At 41.9% G+C, this 27,565-nt stretch overlaps 1 protein-coding gene across 5 annotated transcripts in view; it reads right to left on the bottom strand.

Moving 5' to 3' along the window:
- Positions 1 to 914: 914 nt before the first annotated feature.
- Positions 915 to 27,565, bottom strand: part of ENTHD1 (ENTH domain containing 1) — a 155,385-nt gene continuing 128,734 nt past the window's right edge. For 3 of the 5 annotated variants that reach the window (XM_046646577.1, XM_046646580.1, XM_046646578.1), the window contains 2 exons: positions 8,672 to 9,100; positions 915 to 2,165 (listed from right to left, as the gene is read on the bottom strand). In XM_046646577.1, coding sequence (XP_046502533.1) covers positions 1,564 to 2,165; positions 8,672 to 9,100 — 1,031 coding nt within the window. In that variant the 3' untranslated portion in view covers positions 915 to 1,563. The remainder of the gene's footprint in view (positions 2,166 to 8,671; positions 9,101 to 27,565) is intronic. The other 2 variants (XM_046646581.1, XM_046646579.1) reach the window with 2 other exon arrangements.

Genomic DNA, 27,565 nt, shown 5'->3' with positions numbered 1-27,565 from the left:
AAAGTTTCTCTATATGTAACCTTCCTCATCTTGAAGTTGATGGCAACTTCATCTTGAGTTTCAGTTGCTCAGTACAATCCCTGGGATTCCTCTTTGACTCCTCTCTTTCACTCATGTATTTGATCTGACCCATCTGCAAATCCCCAAACTAATCACTTCTCACTGACCTTCACTATGCCCACCCTGGTTTGAGCCACCATCAGCTCTCATCTGGACAACTGCAATAGCCTTCTAATTGGCTTACCCGCCTCACCTCAGTCCCTGCGTCTCTCTCCCCCTCAAGCCAGAGCGATCACTTAGAACATGTCACATCACGTCATTTTTCACCCTAAACTCCTGTCATCATTTTTACTTCACAGAGTAAAAGCCAAAATTTCTAACGATGGTGTTCAAGAACCCATGCCATCTGGCGCTATTCCCTGCTCTTTCCCCCACGACCTCAGATCCCCACTCTCCCCTTCCTCACTCCACACCAGCCACACTGTCTCCTTGACACTCCTCAGCATGCCAAATATCCTCCCACTCTAGGTTCTTTGCACTGACAGTTCCCTCTTGTTCCTAACCCAGATTGCATGATGAAAATCAGTTTTGGTTTAGGAGTGACGCCTGGGCATTAGAATATTTTTCAAATGTTCCATATTTCTTCAAAATGATCAGCTTAAATAAATAGTTTAGCCTTGAGTTGGTAATTGTTGAAACAGAGTGACGGGAACATGCAGCCCCTTACACTATTCTCTCAAATAAATATAAAACAAAATGAAATCTTCTCTGGTGACCCTAAGGTGCAACAGGTTGAGAAGCACGGCTCTATCATCCCCAGACTAGACCATTTTGTCCATAAATATAATAATTGAGACACATCTATTTGAAAGCCTGTCTTAATGAATTAAAGCGATACATATACGATGAAAAATACCAAATTTATTTTCTGAAATACAAGAAAAAAAAGAGTATACATTTGAATTCACTTTGCAATATACATTAACGATAACACCTGTTCCATGTCCTACTTGTCTCAACTGAACTCCCAACCACCCGTGTCATCCACAAGAAAAGAAAGATTTCTGGCCCTTGGTTTGCAGAGCCTGAAACCTGACACAAGAACATGTGACACGTACACCCCAGACTCACTCCTCCTCAGTCAAGGCAACGGCTTGTTAACAATGAAGCTCCACAGAGTTGTAAAATAAAGGGCTTTTTATAGTCTACTTATCCAAAGGCTCTGCAACAGTCACTTGCAGTTTGAGGTCTTACCACAAATTTCACTGTTTACTGTATTTTGAGGTAAAGTATAGAGCACGAAAGAATAAAATTCTTCTCAGTTTCAAATGAACTAATATCTAAATCTGATGATATTATCAAAGGGGATACTTTTTCTCTTTAAAAAATAAACCACCTGAATGAATTTACTGGTTTGAAAGATACTTGTTAACAAACCTGACAAAGAGAAATCAAACCATCACCCTATTTTCGCCACAGTGATGAGAATCTATAAAAGGTTAACTTCTTAGTCTTTGGCAAGTGTAACCCCATGAGTTACATCAAAAGTGGCTACTGGGATGATTAGACTGGATCTGAGCCCCCCTCAGAAGACTGGGGAAGCTGCAGAGACCTGCTGATTTGAGGACTAGCCCCACCCATGCTCACCAGGTGGCTACTGATGACGTTCAGCTCCTGGATCACCACGCTCAGATCTTCGTGTAATTTGACTACTGCATTCTTTACCTCCCCTAGAAGACCCTTAATGGAATTCTTCGCTTCAGGCTCCCTAGGCCGGCCTTTGCTTGTCTGAAAACCAGAACAGGACATAGAGGTGAAGGGGTCTACATTTTGGGTGGAAAACTCTACCCAGTTACTGCTGGAAATGTGACTTTTCTTTTGAGCAGAATCAGAGTTATCTGGAAGAATTTCCAGTAGATTGAGGTTGTCATTTTCCTCTTCATCAGAAGACACTGGGCCTCCAGGAGCAAAGGGGTGATGAGCACTGGTTGTCTTATCTTTATCTTTAAAGGAGGCAGAAGAAGATGTTTGATGGGACAAAGTCCAGAAGGAAGGTCTCGCCAAAATCGGGGGTAAGAGATGAACAGACTTCCCTGGCGAGGCTGAATCAGGAGATGACATGGATAAAGTAGAAAAGGAGGATGTCCCCTCTGAGGCCGTTGAAACTGAAACGTACAAATAAGAGAGAAAGATTATGCAACAGACAAAGGCGAGCAATAGCTAAAATAACTCTACAATGTAAAATCCTGTCTGGAAGGTCTCAACATAAAACTACTACTTAGAATTTTATATGTTAAATAGTCATAATAAGCCTAAAAGAAACCCAAAGCAGGAAATAGAGAAAATCTAAAGATGTATTATACATCAATAACACCATGGAAATGAAACTAAAATAGGATTATCAATATTCATCTTGACTCGCAAACCTTGCCCAACATATTTTTACACTACACTTATCAGAGAGAGAAGAAAAATAAAGTATTACACCCTATTCTACTGACTGCCAGAATTTTAAGTTGGCATTTAAAGTAAAAAGTCTGAAAAACCTGTAACTTAGATTCCTTCAGCTTCTCTTTCTCTATAGAGAATATTATGGCAAAACGAACAACCAACTACAAGCACCCAAAAGCTGTGACACTAATCTTTTTCTCTCAATGGTCGAATATGGTGAAGACTGAAGTGCAACCATCTGAGACACAGAACACTTTAGCACACCTACAGATATAATTATTTTTCTCACCAAGTAACTACAAGTAAAATAAAAAGCATTATAAACCTGTTTTCCATAAAATTATAGATTTGATAACATTTTAACCTCCTTTCAGGTAAAATCATAATAAATCTCCTCTTTCACACTGCATTCTAAATCATCATTCCCCAAACTGTGTTCTGAGGAACACTGTGTTCCCTGACATGTAAAAAGACATTTTGTGAAAACGGCTTCAAAGTCGAATCAGACTGGGCAACTGCATATGGGCCTCCCATTAGGAGGTTAACAACGTTCATTAGCGCATTTAAAGTTCTGAGAGATTTACAGTAATTGATTCAAGTGTTTTCCAAACTTTCTTGGATACAGAGCTTTTTATTGTCTCCTTGGAATATCTATTTACATTCATTTATGTATTAAGGTGGTACAAATTGGCAAAATTCAGTTCTAAAGTCCCTGCATCTAACTCTGGACTTGCCATTAGGCCCCAGTGGCCTAGAGTGGTTAAGTGTGGCATGCTCTGCTTTGGCAGCCTGGGTTCAGTTCCGGGGCATGGACCTACATCACTAATCTGTCAGTGGCCATGCTCCGGTAGCAGCTCACATACAAAAGGGGGAAGATTGGCAGCAGATGTTAGCTCAGGGCAAATCTTCCTCAGCAAAAACAAACAAACATTCACTGTAAGTCACAGAACAGGGAAATTAGTGCTTACCACTCAGCACATGACTTATCTGTCTATATTATTTTACCTGTTTCACATACTCATGTGCCTCTAAAGTGGACCTCCTACAAAAATGGAAGGCAGCTTCTGTTTTCTGCTTCCAAGCTCTCTGAGGCCTCTCTCCAGGTCTCAGGAAAAATTCTAATCGCAAAACTTTTGGGGGATGAGGACACGGAAAGAAAAGCAGGAATTTCATCAGGAAGTGGTCAAGGCAAAACAGGTACACTTAAGAGTCTAGGCCAAGCTTGCCCAGGCTATCCTTGTATTAAAAGGAGGGTCTGATGGTCATGGGCAGGCCAGGGACGAAAGCCTCAGCCTATCTGTGTCCTGAGTCACAGGGCCACATTCTGGACTGGGAGTGCCCTTTGCATCACAGCAGCCATCTGACATGTCGCTTCCCCATCCTCCTGGGTTGGCTCTCCTGTTTTCTATATCCCATGTCTTTCTCCTTCTTGGTTTACTCTCATTTTGGAGTAGCACATTCTCCAGTAGTTCATTGAAAAAGGACGCAGGAGAAGTAAAAGTTTTGAGAACCTGCATGTCTGAAATGTCTGTATTCTACCTTTAGGCTTAATAATAATTTGGTTAGATAAAGAATTCTAAGTCGGAAATGCTTTTCTTTCAGAATTTTGAAGGCAAAATTCCACTGTTTTCTTGCTCCCAGTATTGCTGCTCAGAGCTAGAGCCACTCTAACCCTTATTCATGTACATGAGCTATTTTATCTGTGAAGTATTACAGAATTTCCTTTGTCTCCAGTGCCTGAAGCTTCTCCACGTGCCCTGGGGGGGACTGTTTTCATTCACTGAGGTCAACTGAAAGTCAACTGATTTTTAATGAGGCAGCTCACGTCCTTCGGCTTTAGGACGTTTTCTTGGATGCTTTCTTCAGTTCTCGTCTCCTCTGTGTTTTCTCTGTTCCCTCTTTCTGAGCCTCCTCTTGTTCAGACAGATCTCCCGGGCTAGTCCTCTTCTCTCTCTATTTTTCTCTCTGGTTTCTCTACCTTTGTCTGTGCTTTACCTTAAGAGATTCTGTCAACTTTAGCTTCCAGTCCTACCAGCGAGTTGTTGCTTTCTGCTATTATATTTTTAATTTCCAGGAGCTATCTTTTTTGGTTCTCAGAAATTCTTTTTGTAACACCCTGTTCTTGTTTCACAGATGCAATAAATCCTCTTATCTCTCATCTCAATGTTGCATGTTAGAAGTTTCTTTCAGATGTCTGAAGCAAGGTACTTCTTGCTGCCAGCTTATGGTGAAGAACGGAGGATTACAAAGCTGACTGGAAGCTCTGAGTGCGTGTGGTGCTCGTCAACTCAGAGCTTCCGTGTATGGTCATTGAGGTGGGTTACTGGTGGGGGAGCCGCTAATGTCAATATCTTTATTGCTGCCTCTGAGGGGGTTAGGTTCTTGTGAGAACAGTTTTCCCGTCTCCTGCGGAGAAGGCAAAGATCTGGCTCCAGGGTGGAGGACTAGCAGGGAAGGGGGCCCAGGGTTCTCAGCATTCAGCATTTGGTTTGCATTTGGTCACTAATCCTATAGTGGTCGTTATAGTACCTACATGCTCAGCTATACCTAGCATCTCGCATTCCAGAGACCCTCCATCTACCTTCTCCAGAAAACAAGTCTCTAGACTTCAGCCAGAGGTGGTGGGAGTGGGTGGGTATTCAGGGCAACTGTTCACGTGTTTGGCAAGGAGGAGAAAGCTAAGGATTTAACTGCTTTCCAAATGGCTGTTTTCTAGTTCTCTTTATTTAGCACCACCCTCCAATAATAACATGTGGAGTAGGTTTTATAACCCTATTTTAAACATGAGTCAAATGAACCTCAAAGAGGCTAAAAAACTTTCCCCAGCTCACAAGGCTAAAAAGAGGCAGAGATGAGAGTCAAATTCAAGTCTCTGACGTCAGAGTCCATGACCTAAACCACTACGCTACACTGTCCACACCATTCCACTCTGTTAGAATGATTTTCACTCTATTACAGAATTAGGTTAAATTCTGGGTATAAAATTTATAAGGCAGGCAACCAGGATGGTAAGGGGACTTGACATCTTATCTATAGAGAATAGCTGATGAATATGCAAATCCTTACCCAAAAAGGCATAGTGGGAGAAAGGGTGAGAGGCTGTATTTAATTATTTGAAGACAGGCACAAAATCTTAATGATATTTATCTTACATTTCTTATATTGTGCATGAGTTAGAACTGGGGTCAACAGGTGAAAGTTACAGGAAAACAGATTTTAGCCCAATTAAAAAAAGAAAACTTTATAATAGTCCTGGTTTTCCACACATGAAATGAGCTGCTCTGGGAAATGGTGAGCTGCTTGATACTCACAGAGCTTGCGCACAGCCTGAAGGACCATTTGGCAGGAATGTTTCAGGCAAGATCTATGCATCAAGTGACAGAACTATATGTCTCTGATGAGACTCTACGATTCTAGGACCCAAAACATGTCTGTTAGAGTGCTAAGAAACTCTTCTACGCAGAGTTCGCTCTGGTCTAATGATTTAATAAGATGATTTAATAAGAAACACTTGAGCAGGCCAGGAGGAAAAGAATATTTGAGATAACTATTAATATAACGTTATATATTTAAAGATAACACAGCTATGTCAGTCACGTATGTATGATACGATTAAAATACCTGCTATGTAACTTCATGCCAGTGGTCCTCAAGTTGTGCTTCCTAACCAGCAGTAGCAGCATCACCTGGGAATTTGTTAGAAATGGAGCTCTTGGGCCCCCCCTAGACCAACTTAACCAGAAACAGGGCAGGGGCGGGGGGGCGGCTCAGAAAAGTGAGCTTTAACAAGCCTCCAGATGTTTCTGAAGCATGTAAAGTTTGGGATCACCGCTTTCTACTGTATGTCCACCCTTCTCCGCTTTGTTGCTGCAACTGCTGACTAAACAGCTCATCACTGTTTACAGTTGTGCAGCTTTGAGTCACGGGCTCCACGATGCTTTTGCTCAGAAAAAGCCACTTCATCTCTAATTGCTGCACACCAATTTACTTTTGTTTCCAAACACGCCACAGCTGTACCAGACACTTCCCGCCGCTCTCCAGGGTGCATCGCCTGGCCCACTCACTCGCCCTTCTCTGGCTCGCTATCAAGTGATCCGGGCATCGTGTTAACAGTCACCTTCTTCATCCCGTCTACCCACAAGAGCTGACATGCAGCAAATATTGCAAACAGGCTGCAATAAATGGCTGTATTTTAATATTTCCTTGTGTGACATACGCATGCCAATTAATGCGGCACTTGCTTAAAGACAGCACTGATAAAATTATTCCAAACGCTGATGTGTTATCTCTAACATTTTATACTCATGAATAACATTGGACCAGTTAATTATTATATGACAACTTTAAATTTAAAAAACATTTTGAAGAACTGTGCTGCAAAAATAAAATGACAAGTACATTCCTAGAACTATTTGAACTCTATTTAGCTGTAGCTGTAAACGTAAACTCTTCTGGGAGCTGAAGGTCCTGGTCAGTCAAACACTTTAAACCATTCATTGTGAAACAGAGGGGTTTTGTTTCATTCTCTGGTTCATCTCTTTTCAGTCTTCCTTGCTGATAGATAACGGCTGTCAAGTTAACTACACATATGAATTAAAATATTCTGATTTTGTTCTGTGGTTAAAAAAATGTTACATTTTACACAAATGTTCAGAGCAGAATTAATCATAAAAGCCAAAAGTGGAAACAACTCAAATGTCCATCAACTGGTGAAGAGATAAATAAAATGTGTTCGTCTACACAATGGAATACTATTCAGCCATAAAAAGGAATGAAGCACTGACACATGCTACAACATGGACGAACCTTGAAAGCATTACACTAAGTGAAGGAAGCCAGACACAAAAGCCACACTGTATGATTTTACCATATGAAATGTCCAAAACAGACAAACCCATGGAGATAGAAAGTAGATTAGTCTCAGGAGTTAGAGGGAGGGAAGAATGGCAGTGACGGCTAATGGCTACAGGACTTTCTGGGGTGATGAAAATGAACTAAAAGAAACAACTTCCCAGAGGACAGCCATGCACAGAAGCCATCATGGCCATCACAGCCAGTACTAGTTGGTTTGCACATCAGCTGTCTCAGCAGAAAAGTTAATCTGGTGACAAAACTAAGCATCAGTTTTATTTTTAGGCTATTCAATTCCCAAAAATTCTGGAAAGGGCAGTAAGGAGAATCTTTTATTATTCACTCACCTTACTAGCCGCAAGGGAAATTTCTTTAACCTCAACATGTGGGCTTCCATTGTTTGTATTTATATGGTACTTTTGATCCTAGTTTGGAGCGGTTTAAAAGATTTATACTGAAGATTTTATATTTATATGAGTTAGTAAGCGTTATTATACATAAGAACCAATAAAACGACTTAGTTCTTGAAAAATGCCTGAGCTAACAAATTATTCTTTTCCTAGTTAACTTAAAGAAGAAAGCATAATTAGAAAATGTAGGTTTTAATAATTGACAGTCAACAACCTGGAAGCTCACCTGGCTTCATCCTTTCCCATCCAGTCTAAACAATATCGCAGCCCCCTTAATGTTTTCTAAGACAGAAAAAGGAAGAGATCCTCCACCCCAATCAGTACACAGCCCTTTTAAAACAAGACACACATACACATATGAACTGTGTGTACACACACCTATATACATAATAACTAATTTTTTCATATACAGTAGTCTCTTAATAAGTAACCTAGATGTCTAACAGGAAGCTCTTATTTAATGCTGGTTCTTTCCAATTTGTTCTGCATCAAAATTGCTCAGAACTTGTGCTTCAATCAAGGACTCATAACTTATACTGATGAACTGCCTATTAGCCCTATTCTAATAAAAGGGGCACTTTCCTAAATGAGAAGTACCTTTACGGCATGGACAGGTTTTGGTTTTTGCTTTTGCTTTGTTTTTAAATTTTTTTGCTGAGAAAGATTTGTCCTGAGCTAACATCTGTGCCAGTCTTCCTCTATTTTGTACGTGGGTCACCACCACAGCATGGCTGCGGATGAGAGGTGTAGGTCTGCGCCCAGGAACTAAGCTTGGGCCGCCAAAGCGGAGAGTGCCCAACTTAACCACTAGGCCACAGGGCCAGCCCCAGCGTGGATGTTTTAATACCACCAGATGCGGAGTGAAAGGAGGGAACAAAAAAATGAGACAGAAAGTAGCAAAAAGTAAAAGAAGAATGCTTTAAAGAGGCTTTTTTGTTTGTGGTTTTTTGTAGACTCACCCCACGCGGTTAAGGTCTTGAGGTTTTCCTCCTCCATCTGAACAACGCTGGATTCTGCTGGTTTCTGACAGTCCTTATTGATGACCATCTCCTTCACTGGGTCGAACACGTTGAATGAGGGAGAGACATAGAGTGTCTCTACAGAGGCCTGGTTATAGAAAGTAGAATCTGACTTTGATAGCCTTAAATTAGGGCTGATCAACTCTTCTTGATTCGATGGCCAAAATGCTGGTAAAGTTGTCAATGTTTCAAAACTTTTTGCAGCTGACTGTTTTTCTAGAGGTGTTTGCAAAGGGTTTTCTATTACAGTATTTGTAATGGTACTCTCTGATTTCTTGTCCAAACTCACATTTGTCTGCAGAGATGGGCTTTTTTCTGAGAGAACAAAGGAGGGAGGAGAAACAGCATCTGTAAAATAACAAATAAGAACTATAATCACACAATAAAACTGAAAATACTCTATTTAAATCCATTGCAATTTTAATACATCAGAGTTTTTAATGCCATGACAGAATTCTCTCCTATTTAGTTGTTTCTACTTTCTTACTCTGTTTCTATTCTGTCTATTTAAAGCATCTCCAAGCCATAACTGATGCACTAATCATTTGGTGGCTGCCATCTCTCTCTCTCCCAAGGAAAGCTTCAAATAACTTGACTTTAAATATTTCTCCCTTCACCCACTTATCTGTCTCTGCAACCATTGTATTTTTAGTACCTTCCAACTTTCATCTTCTACAAGATAAATGAGAGAATATACGCCACATCATACTGGTCTATCCTTACAGAACCCCCAGCTACAAAAAAAGTCTCTTTCCTCTGAAATAAAAAATGTCTTCTTGGCCTAGTGTCTATACAATGCTCATGAAAGAAAATCACTCCTGTAGGCAGCAGCCTAATTTTAAGAAATCCTTTGGTCTACATGGGAGAAAAGAAGCAATCTTTCAGGGTCATTGTGATGATTACTAAAATATAAATTCCATCAGGTCAAGGATTGTGATATTGTGATTTATAAGAAAAATACATATTTGTTCATTCAGAAGACCAAAATATGTTTCTCATATATATTTGGTCTTCCTCCAAGGATCCTGACTCACAGCTCCCCAAACCCTTGGAACTTTCTAAGTGTGGACGGTAACAAAGGTGTCTCTTGTTACGTTAATGAAGTGACTTTTGGACCCACCTAAGGATGGCTGTGATTAGAGGGTTGGAACTTTCAGTCCCACCCTCCACCTCCAGGAAAGGGAGAGGGCCTGGAGACTGAATCAGTCGCCAATGGCCATTATCCTCTGAAAATAAACTGGTACTCGAGTACTCAAAATGTTTCTCTGAGCTCTGTGAGCCACTCTAGCAAGTTAATCGAAGCCAAGGAGCAGGTCTTGGGAACCTCTGATTCATAGCCAGTGGGTCAGAAGTACAGGTGACAACCTAGACTTGCAACTGGCATCTGCAGTCCAAGGAGGAGGTCGTGGCACCTCCAGTCCACAGTCTGTTGGTTAGAAGCACAGGTAACAACCTGGGTTTGTGACTGGCATCTGAAGTAGGGGGGGTTGTCTTGTAGGATTGAACCCCTAACCTGTGGCATCTGATGCTATCTCCAGGTAGACAGTGTCAGAATTGAGTTACATTGTAGGACACCCAGCTGGTGTCTGAGAACTGTGGGAGGTGTGGGGGGACCTTCCCCAAACGCATTGGAAATTAAGTCTCAGAACACCCAATTTAGGGATCTTTGTCCATTTTATGCATTAATATCACCATAGTACCTACAATATAACAGATAAAGTACCCAGAATATAATACTCAAAATAATATTTATTACAAATAGAAGGAATTGAAAGAATTGCAAAGAATTGAAATTTAAGGTGGGTCTGATATAGGAAAATCTATTGAATCTATAAATTATGAGCCTGGTCCAAATTTCTAGATGCAAAATGTTATCAACACTCTCAGTGCTAGGGCTTGCTCTCAAATAGTTTCATCTGAAGTTAGACATGGAAAGAAAGAAAATTATTTTTAAGTGACAGAAGTCCTCTAAAGGAGAAAGCAGAACAAGGAATCAACAATGATTCTAAATGCACAGTGGAGTACCTAAAAAAGAGAAAAATGTTTACTTAAACAGAAAGCTGAAGAAGGCTGAAGATTCTAGAAAGCAAGTTGTACTGGGTTTATATGCCACAAACCTTGCTCCACTCCTGCTCTTTCTGTGCGACATGCCAAATGAATCCTCTTCAACTTAATCTCTATTCTAGTTATTTATAGTTCATGTTCAAAAATCCTTCAAAAACTCCCTCCTGTTTCAGTGGCAAAGTCTAAATTCCTTGGGTTTTAAAGGCCCTCCATTGTTTACTTCCTGTCGCTACTGAACAGAAACTAACCCTCAGTCAGGCCATCTCTTCCTTCCTCAGGCACCCCATGTTCACCCAGGTCCCTTTACCCTCCTTCTCCACGTTGCTTCATGTTTCTTTATCTTCATCACCATTGATTTCTCACCCTGCACTCCCACACTGGAAGACCCTCCCCATTCTCTGCTTATTTAAATGCTACCAATTCCTCAAGGCCTGTCTCAAATAATTACCACTTCTGGAAGCTATTTCCAATCCTGTCTATCACTCAGTCCTAATCCTTCCCTCCTCTGAAATAATAAACATTTACTTCTGTAAACTCTTTTTTTCACCTAGTAATTTGCTGTATGGAGCCCACCACACATCACGTTAAGCTCCTACACTCTGACTTCATAGCCTCCACTGTGCTTTTGTGTATAGGAGGCATGCAAATCTCTGTTAAATTTGATAATTCCTTAATTTGTAAATTATCTAATATCAATGTATGTGTTGACTTTGCGTATAACAGCATATACTGTATGTGAAGCTTAAGAATAAGAATGATCAATCAAGAAACACTTGTTGAGAACCTACTGTGCAAACACTGGACTGCATTAGACTCTGGAGAAATATATAACCGGAAGTAATAGTTCCTATTGTCAATGAACTTAAGAGCAAGTGTGGATTTTATATAGATAGACAGGTAGACAGACAGAAAGAAAGAATATATATACATACTCGCATATACATATATATACACACACAAAAGCATATATATAATAAACACATAAAAATAACTAATAATACAAGTCACCAGTTCAATTTCACAATGTCTAGGAGATTGTAGGTTCTCAAGAAATTAGTGAACATAAAGAATATATTTGTTAAGTAAATAGGTCTTTTTCACGGGAAAAAAATTTGTATATTTGTACACAAATTTGTATAACATGTAAGTTGCACGTTTCAGTTTGTTACCCCAAAAACAGACTCTGAGAAAAAGACTTGGATGCACATAGCTGATTTGGCTGGCGATCCCAAGAGCACAAGCAAGGGAATGGGAAAGGTTAAGACAAAAAAGGACCAAAGCCAATAGAGAGCATTACTGACCAGATCACTACTGTGGGCAAACGAGGGTGAGTCCTGCTGAGTGCCTCAGCACTGGCCTGTCCCTAGTGGGAAAGTGGAATGTTTATTCAACGACTCTTGTTTGCACTGTTGAGAGTTGTCCCTGAAGCGCTAATTCTCTGGCACTCCTAGGCTGCCCTGCACTTAGGCTGAATAAGTCTCAGAGCTTCAGAGAAAACTCTCAAGTAGAGAAGCAGAGAGACACAGGCACTCTCAGCACACACGGGAACTGGTCACCAGACTGTGGTTGTATTCAGAGGGAGGCCAGGAGAACACGGGGTGGGGCATTAACAGCGGCTGCAGGATGTATCAACTTCTCTCCTCTCCTTCCCAAAAATGCCCTGACATGACAGAAGTGGAATAAAAAGGTAAATACCTAGAAGGACAAACAGAACAGGAGAGAAGAGAGGACAACAGAAGATAAGAGATGTCAACAAACTATTAGAAAAGGAAAAGTTGATGGAGTGAGGAAGCAAAACCCTAAACACGTGTAGAGGGAAAGCCAATGTGAAAGAGACCAATTCTCATCACAGAACTCCAAAAGGTTTCAAAAAAGGGAGGATGAAGTATCTTGGGAGCCTGGGAATTTTATGGCTCATTATTTTGGGGAGAAGATCTCCATTTGTACAAAAGATAATTAGAGATATTTTTGTTGCTTAGCCATTCAAATATATGTAAAAGAATGCATATGGATGCTGAGTAGCCAATGGATGGGCTGTGTCAGTTGTTAAGCTATTGTCTGTTAGCTTTGTGATACTAGGGCTGGGATGCCAAAAACCACATTTCTGCATTACTGGCTAAGTTTTTGTTAGGTTCTGCAAACATGAGGTGTTAGAGGGAGATTAGAAGGCTGGAATAGGAAGGACGGACTTGCACCTTCCTGTTGGCTTCCTGCTCCTGACAGCATCACCCTTGCTATGCTCCTTCACTCCATCAGCAACATTCTCTCTAGTCTGCATTTTCCCCCAACACTTGTAGAAGCAGCCTTATCAGGCCCCCCAAAGAACACTAGCACCAGCCGGCCAGAACCCTCTCCTAAGAGGGGTCACTACTCCACAGAGACCTTCCTCCAAGCTGCTAAATTCTAATAATTCCAACCTCTTCCCTTTGCGCCCTAAGTCCTAGGGTTGGTAGTTTATCCCTGCAGTTGCTACCTCATGATATCTTGGTATTTCCCTTTTCACTTTTTAATATCTAATCAACATCCTTTATATTAATTTCTCTCTATTGTATTACATCTTTGTAGTAATGGCAGAGTAGTTCTTACTGGGCCAATCTTCCTGTAGATAACAGCTAGAAACTCTAGACAATATATAAAACACCAAGTACCTGAGGGTTTAGGAGAGTGACCAAAAGCAGGCAGAAATGGAAGGGGTCAACACTTGGAAGAAATGAAGAGGCTGGGTGAGCTTCCTGTTTTTCCAACTCATCACGTGAGTTCCAGTCAGCTCTATACCAGGTGCTAAAATTTGACTAAACCTATGGTCTCACCAGCTTAAAGATCCAGAGGACAGGGTTTGAAGCTACCACAGCACTGGAAAGTAGAGTCTGAAATCCCAGTAAACAGAGAGCCACAGAGGAAACCACACCTATTACCATCATAGTCAAACTGCTGACAACTAAACCTAAAAAAGAAAATATTCAACCATCCACAGAAAGATGATACATTGCATAGGAGGGAAGAATGATATGAATGACAGCTGACTTTTCATGAGAAACAATGGAGGTTAGAAAACAGTGAAATAACAGGGGTGTGTGTGTGTGTGTGTGTGTGTGTGTGTGTGTGTTATAATGCTGAAAGGAAAACTGTCAATATAGAACTCTATATCCAACAATTATATCCTTCAAAATTGAAGGCAAAATAAAAATATGTTCAGATCAACAAAAGCTAAGAGGATTAATTGCTTGCAGGCCTCTATAACAAGAAATGCTAAAGGAAGTACTTCAGGTTGAAGAGAAATTATACCAGATGTAAAGCTGGATCTTTGAGAAGGAATGAAGAATGCTAGAAATGAGAAATATGAAGGTAAATATAAAACATTGTTTTTCCTCTTAATTTCTTCAAAATATATGTGACTGTTTAAAAAATTATAACACTGAGAATAAAGCATTACAGCAAAGGTAAATATAATTTATACTACAACCATAGCGTAAATGATGGGTGGTACGTTAGACCTATACGGTTGCAAGATTCTTACACTTTATGTGAAGTGAGGATACAACGGGACCACAAAAAGTTAAGGATATGTAACTTAATCCCTAGAGAAACCACCAAACTAATGCAAAGAGATATAACTAAGAAACCAATTGATAAATTAAAATGGAATTCTAAAAAATATTGAATTAGCCCAAAAGAAGGCAGTAAGGAAAGAAAAGAGGAACAAAACATAGATGGGACAAGCAGAAAGTAAAACAGTAGACTTCAATCCAACCACAGCAGTAATTCTACTAAATGCAAATTACAAAGCATAAACTTTCAGACTGGATAAAAAACAAGATCCAATTACATGCTGTATACAAAAGACAGTTTATTTATTTATTTTTGAGGAAGATTAGCCCTGAGCTAACTACTGCCAATCCTCCTCTTTTTGCTGAGGAAGACTGGCCCTGAGCTAACATCTGTGCCCATTTTTCTCTACCCTACATGTGGGACCCCTACCACAGCATGGCTTGCCAAGTGGTGCCATGTCAGCACCCAGGATCTGAACCGGTGAACCTTGGCCCACTGAAGCAGAATGTGTGAACTTAACCGCTGCGCCACTGGGCCAGCCCCCCAAAAGACAGTTTAAAACAACGTCACAAATAAGTTGAAAGTAAAAGGATTTAAAAAGACATACCATGAAACAATAAACATAAAAAAAAGCTGAGTGGCTATATTAATACCAGATAAAATAGGCTTCAAGACAAGGGGTATTACCAGAGAATAAAAGAGACATTTCATAATGACAAAAGAGCCAGTCATCTGGAAGAAATAAACATTATGTGTGTGAATGTGCCTAATAACAGAGTTTCAAAATAAATGGAGCAAATCCAATAGAATTAAAGAGAGAATTAGACAAATCCAACTGAATCACAGTTGGCAAGTCTGACAGCCCTCTCCGAGCTATTGATAAAATAGACAAAGCACCAGTAAGGAGGCAGAAGACTAAACACCTCTACCAGCCATCTTGACTGAATCGACATCTAGAAGGCCCAAGCCCAACTGTGGCAGAATACACACTTTTTTGCAAGTTTGCAAGTACACATGGTATGTTTACCAGGGTAGACCATATGCTGAGCCATAAAACAAGTCTCAACAGACTTTAAAAGCTTGAAATCTTATATTAAGTTTTCTGGCCAGTGGAATTAAATTAGAAATAAATAACAACCATATACCTAGAAAAAACTCCCAAACATTTGGAAATTTAAAAACACACTTCAAATACCCATAGGTCAAAGAAGAAAATCTTTGTTCAAATAACCGCTGTTGATTAGACTTTCTCTTCTGGGAACAATGGAACAGGGACTAGATTTAACCTACTGCTTGAAACAACTAAAAAACCGGATCAAACTAATGAAACAGCATTTCCAGACACTGCACATCACGCAATGCAGGACAGTGAATCCTGAAAGAGGGAAATAAACACGGCGAGCCCCTGGATTGTTCCAGTGTACTGCCACAGAGGCAGTGTCAGGCCACAGAGGAGGAAGCGAGAACCCAGGCGGAGTGCAGTGGTATCCCTGAGTTGAGGAGATGAAGCTGGGAGTCTGTGGCAGCCAAGGTGACAGGAGTTTGTAGGGTGGAGTACCAGACAGACGTCTGGAGATCTGCTGATCAGTGCGTGTGGGTGAGGAACTCCCTGAAGGCAGGGCGAGCACAGCCCTTGAAAGGAACAGTAGGCCCGATGCTCAGAGCCACACAGGCTAGCGTTCATGCTCCCAGCAGCCAGCGGCCCACCTTGTCACTCACAGGACACTGGTTAGAGGAACACACATTGCTGATGGGAATGTAAAATGGTGCCACTGTTTTGGGAAACAGTTGGGCTGACCCAGCCAGTCCACTCCTAGGTATTTGCCCAAGAGAAAACGAAGCCTGAGTTCTCACAAAGACTTCTTCACAAATGTTTATAGCAGCATTGTTTGTCATAGCCAAACTCTGAAAACAACTCAAATGTCCATCAACAGGTGAATGGATAGACAAATTATGGTATATCCATGTAATGAAATACCACTCAGAGATAAAAATGAATGAACTATTGAAATACACAACAATACGGATGAGGTTCAAAATAATTATGCCAGATGGTGAAAGAAGCCAAACAAAAAAGTACCTCCTGTACGATTCCATTTATAGAAAATCCTAGACAATGCAAACTAATCTATAATGACAGGGAGTACATCAGTGGTTACACAGGGACAGGGATGGGGCAAGGTAGGGAAGGGTAGGTGGGAAGGATTTGGGGATGATGAATATGATCATTATCTTGATTGTGGTTGTCATTTCATAGGTCAAAACTTATCAAATTATACAACTTAAATATGTGCATTTATTGTATGATAATTATATCTTCATAAAGCTAGTAGAACCATAACTGGTGCACTTTTTTGTCTCTTTACTGGACTCTGGCTGATACAGTGCTGTAGGAAAATTATTGCTATGCCTTTAAATTAAATGCTCTGGGGCTGGGAGAGAATTTTTACTTCTATAAGCAAACCAACAAGGAGACCAACAAAATAATTCATATTCCAAGGTTAATTTAATACAAAACAAGTACCAAGAAACTACACATTCAGACACTGTGTTAGGTTTGGAGGTACAAAGATGTAAAAGAGGTTCAAGGAAGTCTTCTGAATGGTGATGCCTGAGCAGAGCTAAAAGGATGAGAAAAAGCCAGCCAAGATGAGGAAGACAGGAAGGGGGTCCAAGCAGATGCAACAACCTCGGCAAAGGAATGAAGATTATGGATAGCAAGGTGTGGGGGAAGGGCAGGGCAGATGGAAACCATTCAGTATCACTAGTGCAAAGTGTGTGGCAGAGAGGGGAGGAGCGCAATGCAGAGAGAAAGGAAGGGGCCAGGTCCGTGGACAGGCAGGAGTGACGAGGAAGAACGAAATTAAAATGTTAGGACACTCTCCTTGAAACTCATCTCCTTGAAACTCATTCCTCTCTAGATTCCTCGCTGCACTTTGCTGGCTCTCCTCCATCTCTTCAAGCAATCTTTGCAATACTCTTCCCTGGCTCTGTTTCCTCTAAAATGGAGACCGCCTGTCCCTGACCTGTTTCTCTCCTGCCTCTGCAATCTCCCAGGGTGACGGCATCTATTACTGGACTTCAAGTAGGACTAGATCTGTCACCTGGATGTAAGCAATTCACACATTTCTAATCCTCACCCTGACTTCTGCTGAGTTCTAGCCCCAAACACATACCTCTCCCTCTGCGCAGGGAGGTCTTACTATCCTCCAGCCTCCTCATTCTTGGGTGTTAGTTTTATCTCTATTAATACGACCCTCACCTTCCCAGTCACTCAGGTTATTCTGGAGCTATAGTTGCTGCCACGGCCTCTAAGAGGTCTGCCCGCTCTGTCCCCTCAGTTCACTCTGCACAGCACAGCCAGAGTGGCCTTTCTAAAATGGAAACCACATCACGTTTCTTCTCTCCAATGCTTCTTCAAACTGCTTAACATGTTTACAAGGCTCTTCATAAAGCAGTCCCCGTTTACGTCTCCTGCCTCACCTGGTACTACTGTTTTTCCTAAAACAGTATGATCCTGCTATGCTTCTTTCTGTTCTTCAAATCTACCGTGCTCCCTCTACGCACCAAGCCTTCACCTGTGCTGTTCCTTTCGCCTGAGACGCTCTTCTCCCTCTTTATGTCTAACTCAGCGATTTCCTGCTTGCAGGGTGATGTCTGTTAGCTGGACATACATTTTCACGTCTCTGTGTCTTTGCTGTTCACGCTGTTCCCTTAGCCTGGACTATCCCTCACCCCCACCACTCTTCTCTACCAAAAATACAACTCAAATACTATCTCCTTTGTGAAATCTCTTATCCTCCAACTTAAAATGAATCCCTCTTTTCTTTGTTTTTGCATAATATATGGTAAATACGCACGTTTCATTTGTTTCATTATTTCAAATATTATTCACTCGTGTGACAAATATTTATGAAGGACAAGGATGCGGCAGGCGCTACCCTGAGGTCTGGTGCAGCAGTAAACAAACTCATGTGCACGGCGTGTTATAACTTCTTGTTTACACATCTGTCACCTCCAGGAGACTGCAGACCCCTCAGGGCACACGTCTTGTTCACTTGTTCAACCCCCAGATGACTAGCAGAGGACCTGACAGTCGTTTGATAAATGTCTGTTCAGTGAATCATTATTTGGATGATCTAGTCATGAAAATAAACTCGACTGTAGGCAAGGAGAAGTCTTAGCGGATGTCCTAATTCAGTTGCTTTGTGATGCACGCGAGAACCTGAGCCTTCCAGCGGCACACAATGACTGAAGGGCAGACGCTGGACCAGAACCCCAGATTCCTAGACTCTCAATCAATGCTGCCTTTACTAGGGGAGAAAAGAGCGAATACCAAGAGTGGGAGAACCAGCCGTACCAAGTACTTCGCCAGCAATTGCTCCCACAGTTCACAACTGTGACGCGACTAAGTTTACCCTGAGCTCACCCGTTTGTCCCTGGCGCTGCTTTTAGAGATGCAAGGCCACATGCAGGGACTGAGTTGAGTATACAGCTGGCCTGTATCTGTGCCTGTTTATCTTCTCCCAGGAAGGGCTTGGGGAAGATGTTTTTTTTTTGGATTCACACAAAGAAAGGACAGCATCCACGGAAAATCTCCTGACGCCCAAGAGAACTTGTGGGGTTTGATGGAAGACAGCAATAAGTTTGTCTTTTTGTGTTTGGACACAAAGCACACAAACAGAGACTCTGTAAACACGAAAGGAATTGTTTCACGAGGGCTTCCCAACTTTCCCTGGGAGAGAATTTCTTCAAATTCCACTGAAAAAGCAGAGGAGTACAGAGAGAATTAATCTGGTTGGCTAGCCTTGTCTGGTTTCTCATTTTTTCAATTTAAACCTGAATGTCAAAGAGCTCCGTTCTCCAGCAGCTATCCAGCAGGCTCCTGGATGGGAGGCCCGCTGTGACATCACGGGACTGCACCAGCCTTCTGCCCTGTACAGCCATGTACGCCTGCTAATACACTCGACTAATGCAAAGCAGGGCCTTGGAATGTCGTTCACATTAAAGCTCGTGTGATTATTCTTGATAGTCATCTTTAGGAAGAAGCTTATTCCCTATGTAAGACGTCAGACAGCAAATTTAAATACAGACTATCACTAAAACACCCCAAGTAAGGAAAAAACCAACACACCTCCATGATTTGAGCCTGGGGACAAAAGAGAAGAGCTGTGCTGTCGAAGGTACCGAAAATGTTCTTGCTAGTTTGGAGATGATGATGAAATCATTTTTGAGAGAGAACTTCGGATTTAATTCTGAGTTAAGAGACTTTGCCTACAGATAGGAACATTCCATTCTGGTAACTCTTTTTCATTTTTCAATAATTCCATTGCTTTGTTTCAGGTACTATAATTATTGCAAATTATTTCATATTCCATTATATTGTGAATCCAATAATGGATGTTATCTTCCAACAGAGCTGTTGCTGTGATCAATTCTCCTGTTGGTCTGATACATAGTATCCAATTACAGCTACAAAGCAGAGAGCTGGCATGCATGACAAAAGACAGATGCCAAAATACGTCTCTCTGTAGCTTAAAATGTGTAACTGAAGGACCTTCTACTTTAGTAATTATGTTAATCAAAGGAAATAGGATCTGAAGATAATAAGACCATTTTGCTAAGAGGTCACAGTTATAAATTATTAATATATAGGGGTGATTTGAATTGCTCATTAATATATTAGTTTAAAGTAGATAAGCCATGAATCTAAGATGAATGTTTAATATGAAATTCAAATAACGTTTGACACGAAAATCTTCATATATTTGCCGTACAGTATATACATGAAACCCCAAATAATCATGATAAGTTAGAATAACTATGATGTGTGTTAAATGTGCGTGTGTACACAGTGGTAGGTTCTGAGAGTTTTTTTTATCATATATCATTACATTTAACTGCAGTATATATTATATCTAAGTATTAAAATAAGAAAACATAGTTAGAAAATGTAGCTATAAAATGTGCCAAGCATATTTACTACTTCTTTCAATATAAATTTGAGATAAGGGTTTAACTTCTCATAGGAAAACGGAGATATGGACACATTTAAAGGTGATTTTCTTTAAAAATCTCTTCAGGTGGGACAGCTGAAGATGTAGGCCCTGAAAATGGATCATAACATAGGTACAGGATGCTCATTATTAAACTTTACATGACAGTTATGGTTCCATCATAACTAAAGTCATAATTTCCATCAATAGATTCTCATTCTAAAAACTGAAGCTGAAAACGTCTTGGGAAGCTGGTGACCATTACTTAATTCAACGTTTTCTGTCTTTTGGGGTAGAAGTTAAGTGGAATTTGGTCTCTGGCACGTTAAGGGCTCCATGCTCAACAGAGCACACTACAGGCTGAGATGAGCAGGTACTCAAGGCACAAACATTTGTGACCATCAAATAATCCTAATAATGACAATAAAACCCTACAGGTGACTCTAGGAGAGTAAAAAATTAAGCTAAATTGGACCAGAGGTTTAATTCTGACATGAGCTAAATCTGTGAAGTGCCTGAAATGGTTCCTGGCACACAGTAAACACGATACAGTCACAGGGTATTGTTATTATGGAACAGTCTGAAGAAGCGAATTACGAGGGAGTTCCCGCCACGGCCTTGACCTCGAGCAGATGCGAACCTGAACACACCAGGCACCCTCCTGCCCCCCAGAAATCCCTGTGTTTGTAGACCACAAGCATGACGCCTGTCCTCTGGGCCCACGGGTTCTTGTATTTAAGACCAAGAGAACTGGTGTGCTGTGGAAAGACGACAATGAGATGAAGAGCTATAATTCTCAAACACTTCCCCCATTAGATGTACAGACCGATAATAAACTTTTTTACTTCGATACTAAGGAAAAATGACGTCTAAGTCCGCAACACTGCAATAAAGTTTTAAATATAATTTACACTGTGAATTTAGAGGAAGTGCTATTTCTCATGCAGAGTGTTCTATTACTCAAGCAAAAACAAAACAGAACAAAAACTCCATCTATTAAAACTTCATATGGTACATAATATATGCCCCTTTGAAAAACACCTTCCTGAATGCCTACGATGGCACATACCATTTCTCCTCCCCCAGGCAGAGGCAGTATGGTCTTTGTTCTTATGGTTCTTTGCTTACATTTATCTCTCTCTCTCTCTCTAGACAGATATTATTATTATTTTTCTGGTGAGGAAGATTGGCCCTGAGCTAACATCTGCTGCCAATCTTCCGCTTCTTGCTTGAGGAAGATGGTCCCTGAGCCAACACGTGTGCCAATCATTCCTTTATTCTTTGTATGTGGGTTGCCATCACAGCATGGCTTGATGAGCGGTGTAGGTCCATGCCCAGGACCCGAACCTGCAAACCCTGTGCCACCAAAGCAGAGTGAACCAAACTCAACCTCTATGCCACCAGGCCGGCCTCCTTGCTTATATTTTTATAATATGATTTACAGCACTATACTGTAATTTATTAATATTTCATTTGCTCTTTTTATTCCAGTACCTTCCACATATTTTCATTCATCCATTTATGCAACAAATATGTTGACGACGGAACATGTACCATGCACTGTGCCTGAAAATACAAAAGCCAGCAGAATTAGACAAGCAAAACCTTTAGACGTTGTAATTCATCAGAATTACAAAATACAGGAGACAAAATAACCACAGATATATTCAATATGTTTAAAGAAATAAGCGCTTGAAAATATGAGTGAGGAATAAGAGATTACGAAAATAAAACCAAGTATATTTGACAAAGATCCAAGTAGATCTCTAAAAATGAAAAATAAAACAAGTGAAATTAAAAAATAATTGGTTGATTTAAACAGCAGATTAACTCCAGTTGAAGAGAAAATTGGGAACTGGGAGACAGGTACAAAGAAATCATCCAAACATACAGCACAGAGATCCAAGAGAAAGAGAACAGGGACGTGAGGCGTGAGAGGGTCTGATGTGACATGGAAGGTGAGGTGTGCTCTCCTTCCATCTCTGATTACCTGCCCCGGACACGTCAGCCATTCTGCCTCACCCCAAAGACTCGCCAACACCCCAGGTGCTGGCCCGCCTCTGCGCTGCCGCGCCGCCGCTCCCTCCTCCTGGCCTGCTCTCCTGCTGTCCCTTCCCTTCCCTCTTCCGAGCTGGACTTATGGGAAAAAGCAGCCGTGGGTCAAAGCTGCCTCCTCTGAGCCCCGCTCCTCTCCAGTGTTAGAACAGACGTGGGGGACAGTACGAGACAATCGCCTGTCTCTTTCTCACCCGGCCACTGTCGTGGTCACTTATCTGTTGGTTGTTTTTGCTTCTTTGACTAATATGGCCATCCATGCCCTCTGTATGGCAGGTACCCAAATGCTGGCTCTCTTCTGGGATGAATGTGAGTGTACCCTGGGAACCCCAACTGTATCCTTCTACTATGTGGGACATCCAGTTCTGGTTCAACTTATTCCAGCCACCTCCCCGCTGTCCCCTTCCCTCCTGACTTCCAATCCTCGCATCTAGCACCTTGGGCCTGACACACATCAGAATCCCCTCCTCTCCTCTCCCAGGTGACTGAGCACTGGTGGAGAAAATTCACAACGTAGATCCACGGTCTCCAAGTCACCCGGGCCCTCAGGAGTGCCACAAATCCTTCTGCTTGTCCTCAGCTCTCCCATTTCTCTCAGACAATTCCAAACCTTCACTGCTCTCCTCAAACACCGGTGTCAACTTGACCTTTTCTCTCACGTTTAGCGGACGGTCTTCTCTTCTCTTCATCAAGAAAAGAGCGGCGTTTAAACCGATCTGCTTCAGCTTCTTATCCTCCTGCTTACCAAGTGAACTACGCCCACAACTATTCCTCACACCCTTCCCGTCAGTCTTGAAGCTCAGAAACCCCTCTTAAGCCCATTCGGGCCTGTCCTGCCATCTGTGTCGCTGAAACACCCACTCAAGTCCCTTCCTCTCTTTCTTGTCTTCAACTTCCTTTTCATTAGCTTTCTCCTCTCCGCTCACAGAGGTGCCTAATCTCTTCTATTTTAAATACTTCTTCTCTGGTCTCTCTTGTTGCTTCTCTCTCCTGCTCCCCTCACCTAAACATATCGAAAAACTATTTTTTTTCCCCATTGAATTCACTTCCTTCTTTCCTGTTCAACTCCTCAAAACACTACAATCTGGCTTCTGTTCCTACCTCTCAACTGAAGCTGTCTTCTGTGAGGCCACCACTGACCTTTTGATGCTAAATCCAATGGAAATTTTTCAGTCCTATGTCACAAGACTTCTCTGTGGCATTTAAGATTGATTAGTCTCTCCACCCTCTGCATCCTTCACTTCATACATTCATTCATTCAGAAGATATTTATTAGACAATGTGTCACACACTGTTCTAGGTGCTAAAAATACAACAATGAACAAAAACACAAAGTCTTGCCCTCCTGGAGCTCACACTATAGTGAGGGAAGAGAAGATTAACAAGTAAACAAGCATTTATATATAGTAAGGCAGACAGCAGTAAACGCCACGGAGGACAATGAAGCAGTTGAGGAGTATAGGGAGCGCCAGGGAATGAGCAGGCTGGTGGGGGAGTGGGGAGGGGACAGGCCTCACTGTTAAGGTGACATTTGAGCAGAAAACTGAAGCAGGTGAGAGAGAAACACATGTGGACTAGTGGAGAGCAGGGTGTCCCAGTTGGAGAGAAAAGCACTGTACAGACCCAGAGGCAGGAGGTGCCCGACGTGCGCCAGGAACAGGAAGGGGTCTAGGACGGCTGTGGCGGAAGGAGCAAGGAAGACAAGGGGCAGGAGAGAAAGTCAGGGAGGAAGCTGGGGGCCAGATGAGAACCGTCCTGGTGGGGGATGAGAAGTCCCTGGAGGGTTTTTAAGGAAAGGAATGATATGATATGGCTTCTTTTTCCTAAGATCACTTTGGCTTTTATGTGAAGAAAAGGCTCAGGCTGGGGGGCAAGGGGAGAAGCAGAAATCAGGAGACAACTGCAGTAACCCAGGCAAGCAATAACAGTAGACAAGACCAGGACAAGCGGTGAGGTCATGTGATTCTAGATATATTTTGAAGGCAGAGCTAACACGAAAGAAAGAAAAAAGCCAAGGATGACTCTAAGGTTTGGGTTGGACACATCTCTATTCCAGCTAGCTCTTTGTGACACTGTCCTCACAGCCCTCTAGCCTCTTTCTGCTGAGGTCTTTCTGCCTCCAGGCAGCCCTACTGGACGAGAACCAAGATCACCACGATGGCTTTCCCTCCTGCGCAGCCGCTGCTCTGATCAACCACGGGGCCCAGGCTAATCCCAATGCACCAGGCCTCTGTGGCTTTACCACCAAAGCTATCGGTCAGTTTTCCTCTCTCCCAGGTCAGAGCCACATCCTGACTACAACTCTAGACACGAGTCAGGCAGCAGTCCCCAATTCCAAGGAACAGATTTCAAAGCCCTTCTCACTAGGGTTGGGGTCCGCAAGCAGCAGTCTCCCCACTGCTCGCCCAAAGGGGGTTGGGTAGAGACGCACAGCATGGCATTAGATCCCTCCCGAGACATCTCACCAGCTCCTTCCCCTTCCACCACTGCCCCCGTACAATATGCCAGACTCCGTGTGTGTGCGCGTGTGCGCGTGTGTGCGGTGAGGGCAAGGCTCAAGAGCCACAGAGGAGGTTTTCATCTATTTCCTTTAAAAATCTCCACGTATGGATTTGATATCTGACATTAATTTTACTATTAGCACCTAAAGCAACAGAGAGTCAGAAAGAGCCCCATTTTGACATCTTAATACACGTCCGTAGCCTGGCAGAATCTAGAGTTAATATATTAACGCCCCTCCTGAGTTATTGCTCAGAGACTCTAGAACCCTGTAACTCTAACTTACCCCTCCTCAGTGATATGCTATTGTTTCCTAGCATTTTAGTTCTTTTTCTAACACTACAAATTAGATGTTAGAATTACTTTTTAAAACTGCATTTGTTTAGATTGACCTACACGTTTACCAGTTTCTTTGCTCACCATTCCTTCTTATACCTGACTTCTTCCTTCCGGAATCATTTCCTTTTTCCTGAAACACATGCTTAGAAGTTCCTTTCATGAGCGTCTGTGTGGTAAACTCAGTTTGTGTCCATTTGAAGTGTCCTTTTTTGGAAAGTGACTTTATTTCACTCTTGTCCTTAAATGATTCCACACTTTAGGTTGACAGATACCTTCTTGGAGAACACAGAAGGTATCATTCCTTGTATTCCAGCTTCTAACATTGCTGTTGAGAAGTCTGCCTCATTATTCCTTCCTAGGTAATCTGCCTTTCTCTCTGTCTTTGGTGTGCTACATGTTCACTGTGATATGTGAATTTGCACACCTTTAAAGTTATTTTTCTATTCGGTATACACTATGCTTCCTGTATGTTTGGATTCAAGTATTCATCAGTTTCAGAAAAGTTGTCTCCCATCACCTCATCAAACATTGCCTCTCTCTACACACAATGCAGAGTCTGAGGCTGTGCTTCCTCCCGCGCTGGGCTCGAGCCTTGGCTTCCATTCTGGGATGCTGAGGTCAGCGTTTGCCTTCAGGGAAACCTGCCTTTGATCCCATCACACCCACAGCTCCCTGCTCCAATCAGGTTTCAGTTCTTGGGCTTATGCGGCTTGTGCGTTTTGTTCTGTTTTGCCCTTAGAGATTTCCTTTAGCTCCCATGAACCCAACAATGCATTAAAAGGTATCTTTTATCCAGAAGCTAGTTTTTTTAAATAGCAGGAGGACCTGCAGAGTGTCTAGTCCACAACACTACAAAAAATAAAAGAAGTCAGGAGTATAGTTTTTATCCTGTAGATAATGAAAAGCCATTAAAGGCTGCTTTGAAGATTGGAGTGTTATACAGATGACCATGGAGATGAGGTGGCAGGTGGAAAGGAGGGAGGCTCAGGCAAAGAGATCACTGCCAAAGGCATTCTAACAGTGCAGGCAGCAGATGACAAAGGCCCACAAAGCAGGGATGCAGATGACAGTTAAGATATGATTAACATAGAACTGTCACAATTTAGTGATCAAATATTTCTGAATAGTTAAGCTTTTTCCAAGTTTAGAGGTAGCAAAAGACTGGTAACTATCATCAAAGTATTAAGCACTCCTTTCTGGGCTTTTCTTTTCTAAGTTAAATGAGTCAAATACCTCCAAGGAAGCAAAACCCCCCTCCCCCCCACCTTTTTTTTTGCTGAGGAAGATTCGTCCTGAGCTAACGTCTGTGCCCATCTTCCTCTATTTTATATGTGGGTCACCACGACAGCATGGCTGATGAGCGGTGTAGGTCCATGCTGAGAATCCAAACCCATGAAACCAAGCTGCCAAAGAATAGTGTGCTGAACTTAACCACTAAGCCATGGGGCTGGCCCGTACAACACCTTTCTAATCTATATTTATTCAGAACATTTGACCTTGGCACGAGACACAACTGAGCTATCAAGATTTGTACTGCTGTAGCCCTTTGCCCGTCTTGTCTCAAGGCCACACCACATGCTGATCCAAAAAACATCTGCTGCAAAACTCTAAGAACTTTGAGAGTCCCTTTGTAGTGCAATAGTGCTATCATATTACACACACACACACACACACACACAACATCTTTAGAAAGGAAAGAAGAACATTTGCAGGAGTCCAATCAACCTATCAGAAACTAGGCCACTTACCGTCTCCTCTGCCCAGTCCTCTAAAGCGCTCACACTCCGCTGTATGGAAGACAGTAATATGAAGAGGAAAAAATCAAGTATATTCTTCACATTTTGTTAAAACTACTAACTTCAGGGAAAATGAAGCTGTAGTTTGAATGTGCTGGCTATGTTGGACTGTGGTCAAGGACAAGGGCAAAGAGACGGACTCCCAGCTTTCTCTCAGAGCCTTAGTGGGGGATCAGGCACGTTTGGTGATGACCTGCACTCCAGGTCCATGGAGCCGCTTTTAATAGTAACAGAAAGCTCAACTCTCTGAAATGCACAGCAGACACACAACCACCATCCAGAAGGTACAGTCAGAATGTTTTTTTAATTAGGTGTCTCAAGGAAAGAGAGAGTGATTAAAGAAATAGGAAAACAATCATCTAATTTCCAATTTAGTTATTTTAGTGTACTGATATTCAATATTTCCAGAATAAATACAAGACTTTACATGGATGTCTCATGGGCATCTCAAATGTAACATATCCAAAATGCAGCTCTTAATATAGCCCCCAAACCTGTTCTCTCCCCTGTCTTCCTCGTCTCAGTAAATGGCACCA

Source organism: Equus quagga, chromosome 19 (assembly GCF_021613505.1).
Source record: "Equus quagga isolate Etosha38 chromosome 19, UCLA_HA_Equagga_1.0, whole genome shotgun sequence".
Classification (NCBI taxonomy): Eukaryota; Metazoa; Chordata; class Mammalia; order Perissodactyla; family Equidae; genus Equus; species Equus quagga.
This window is presented reverse-complemented; position numbering and strand designations above follow the sequence as displayed.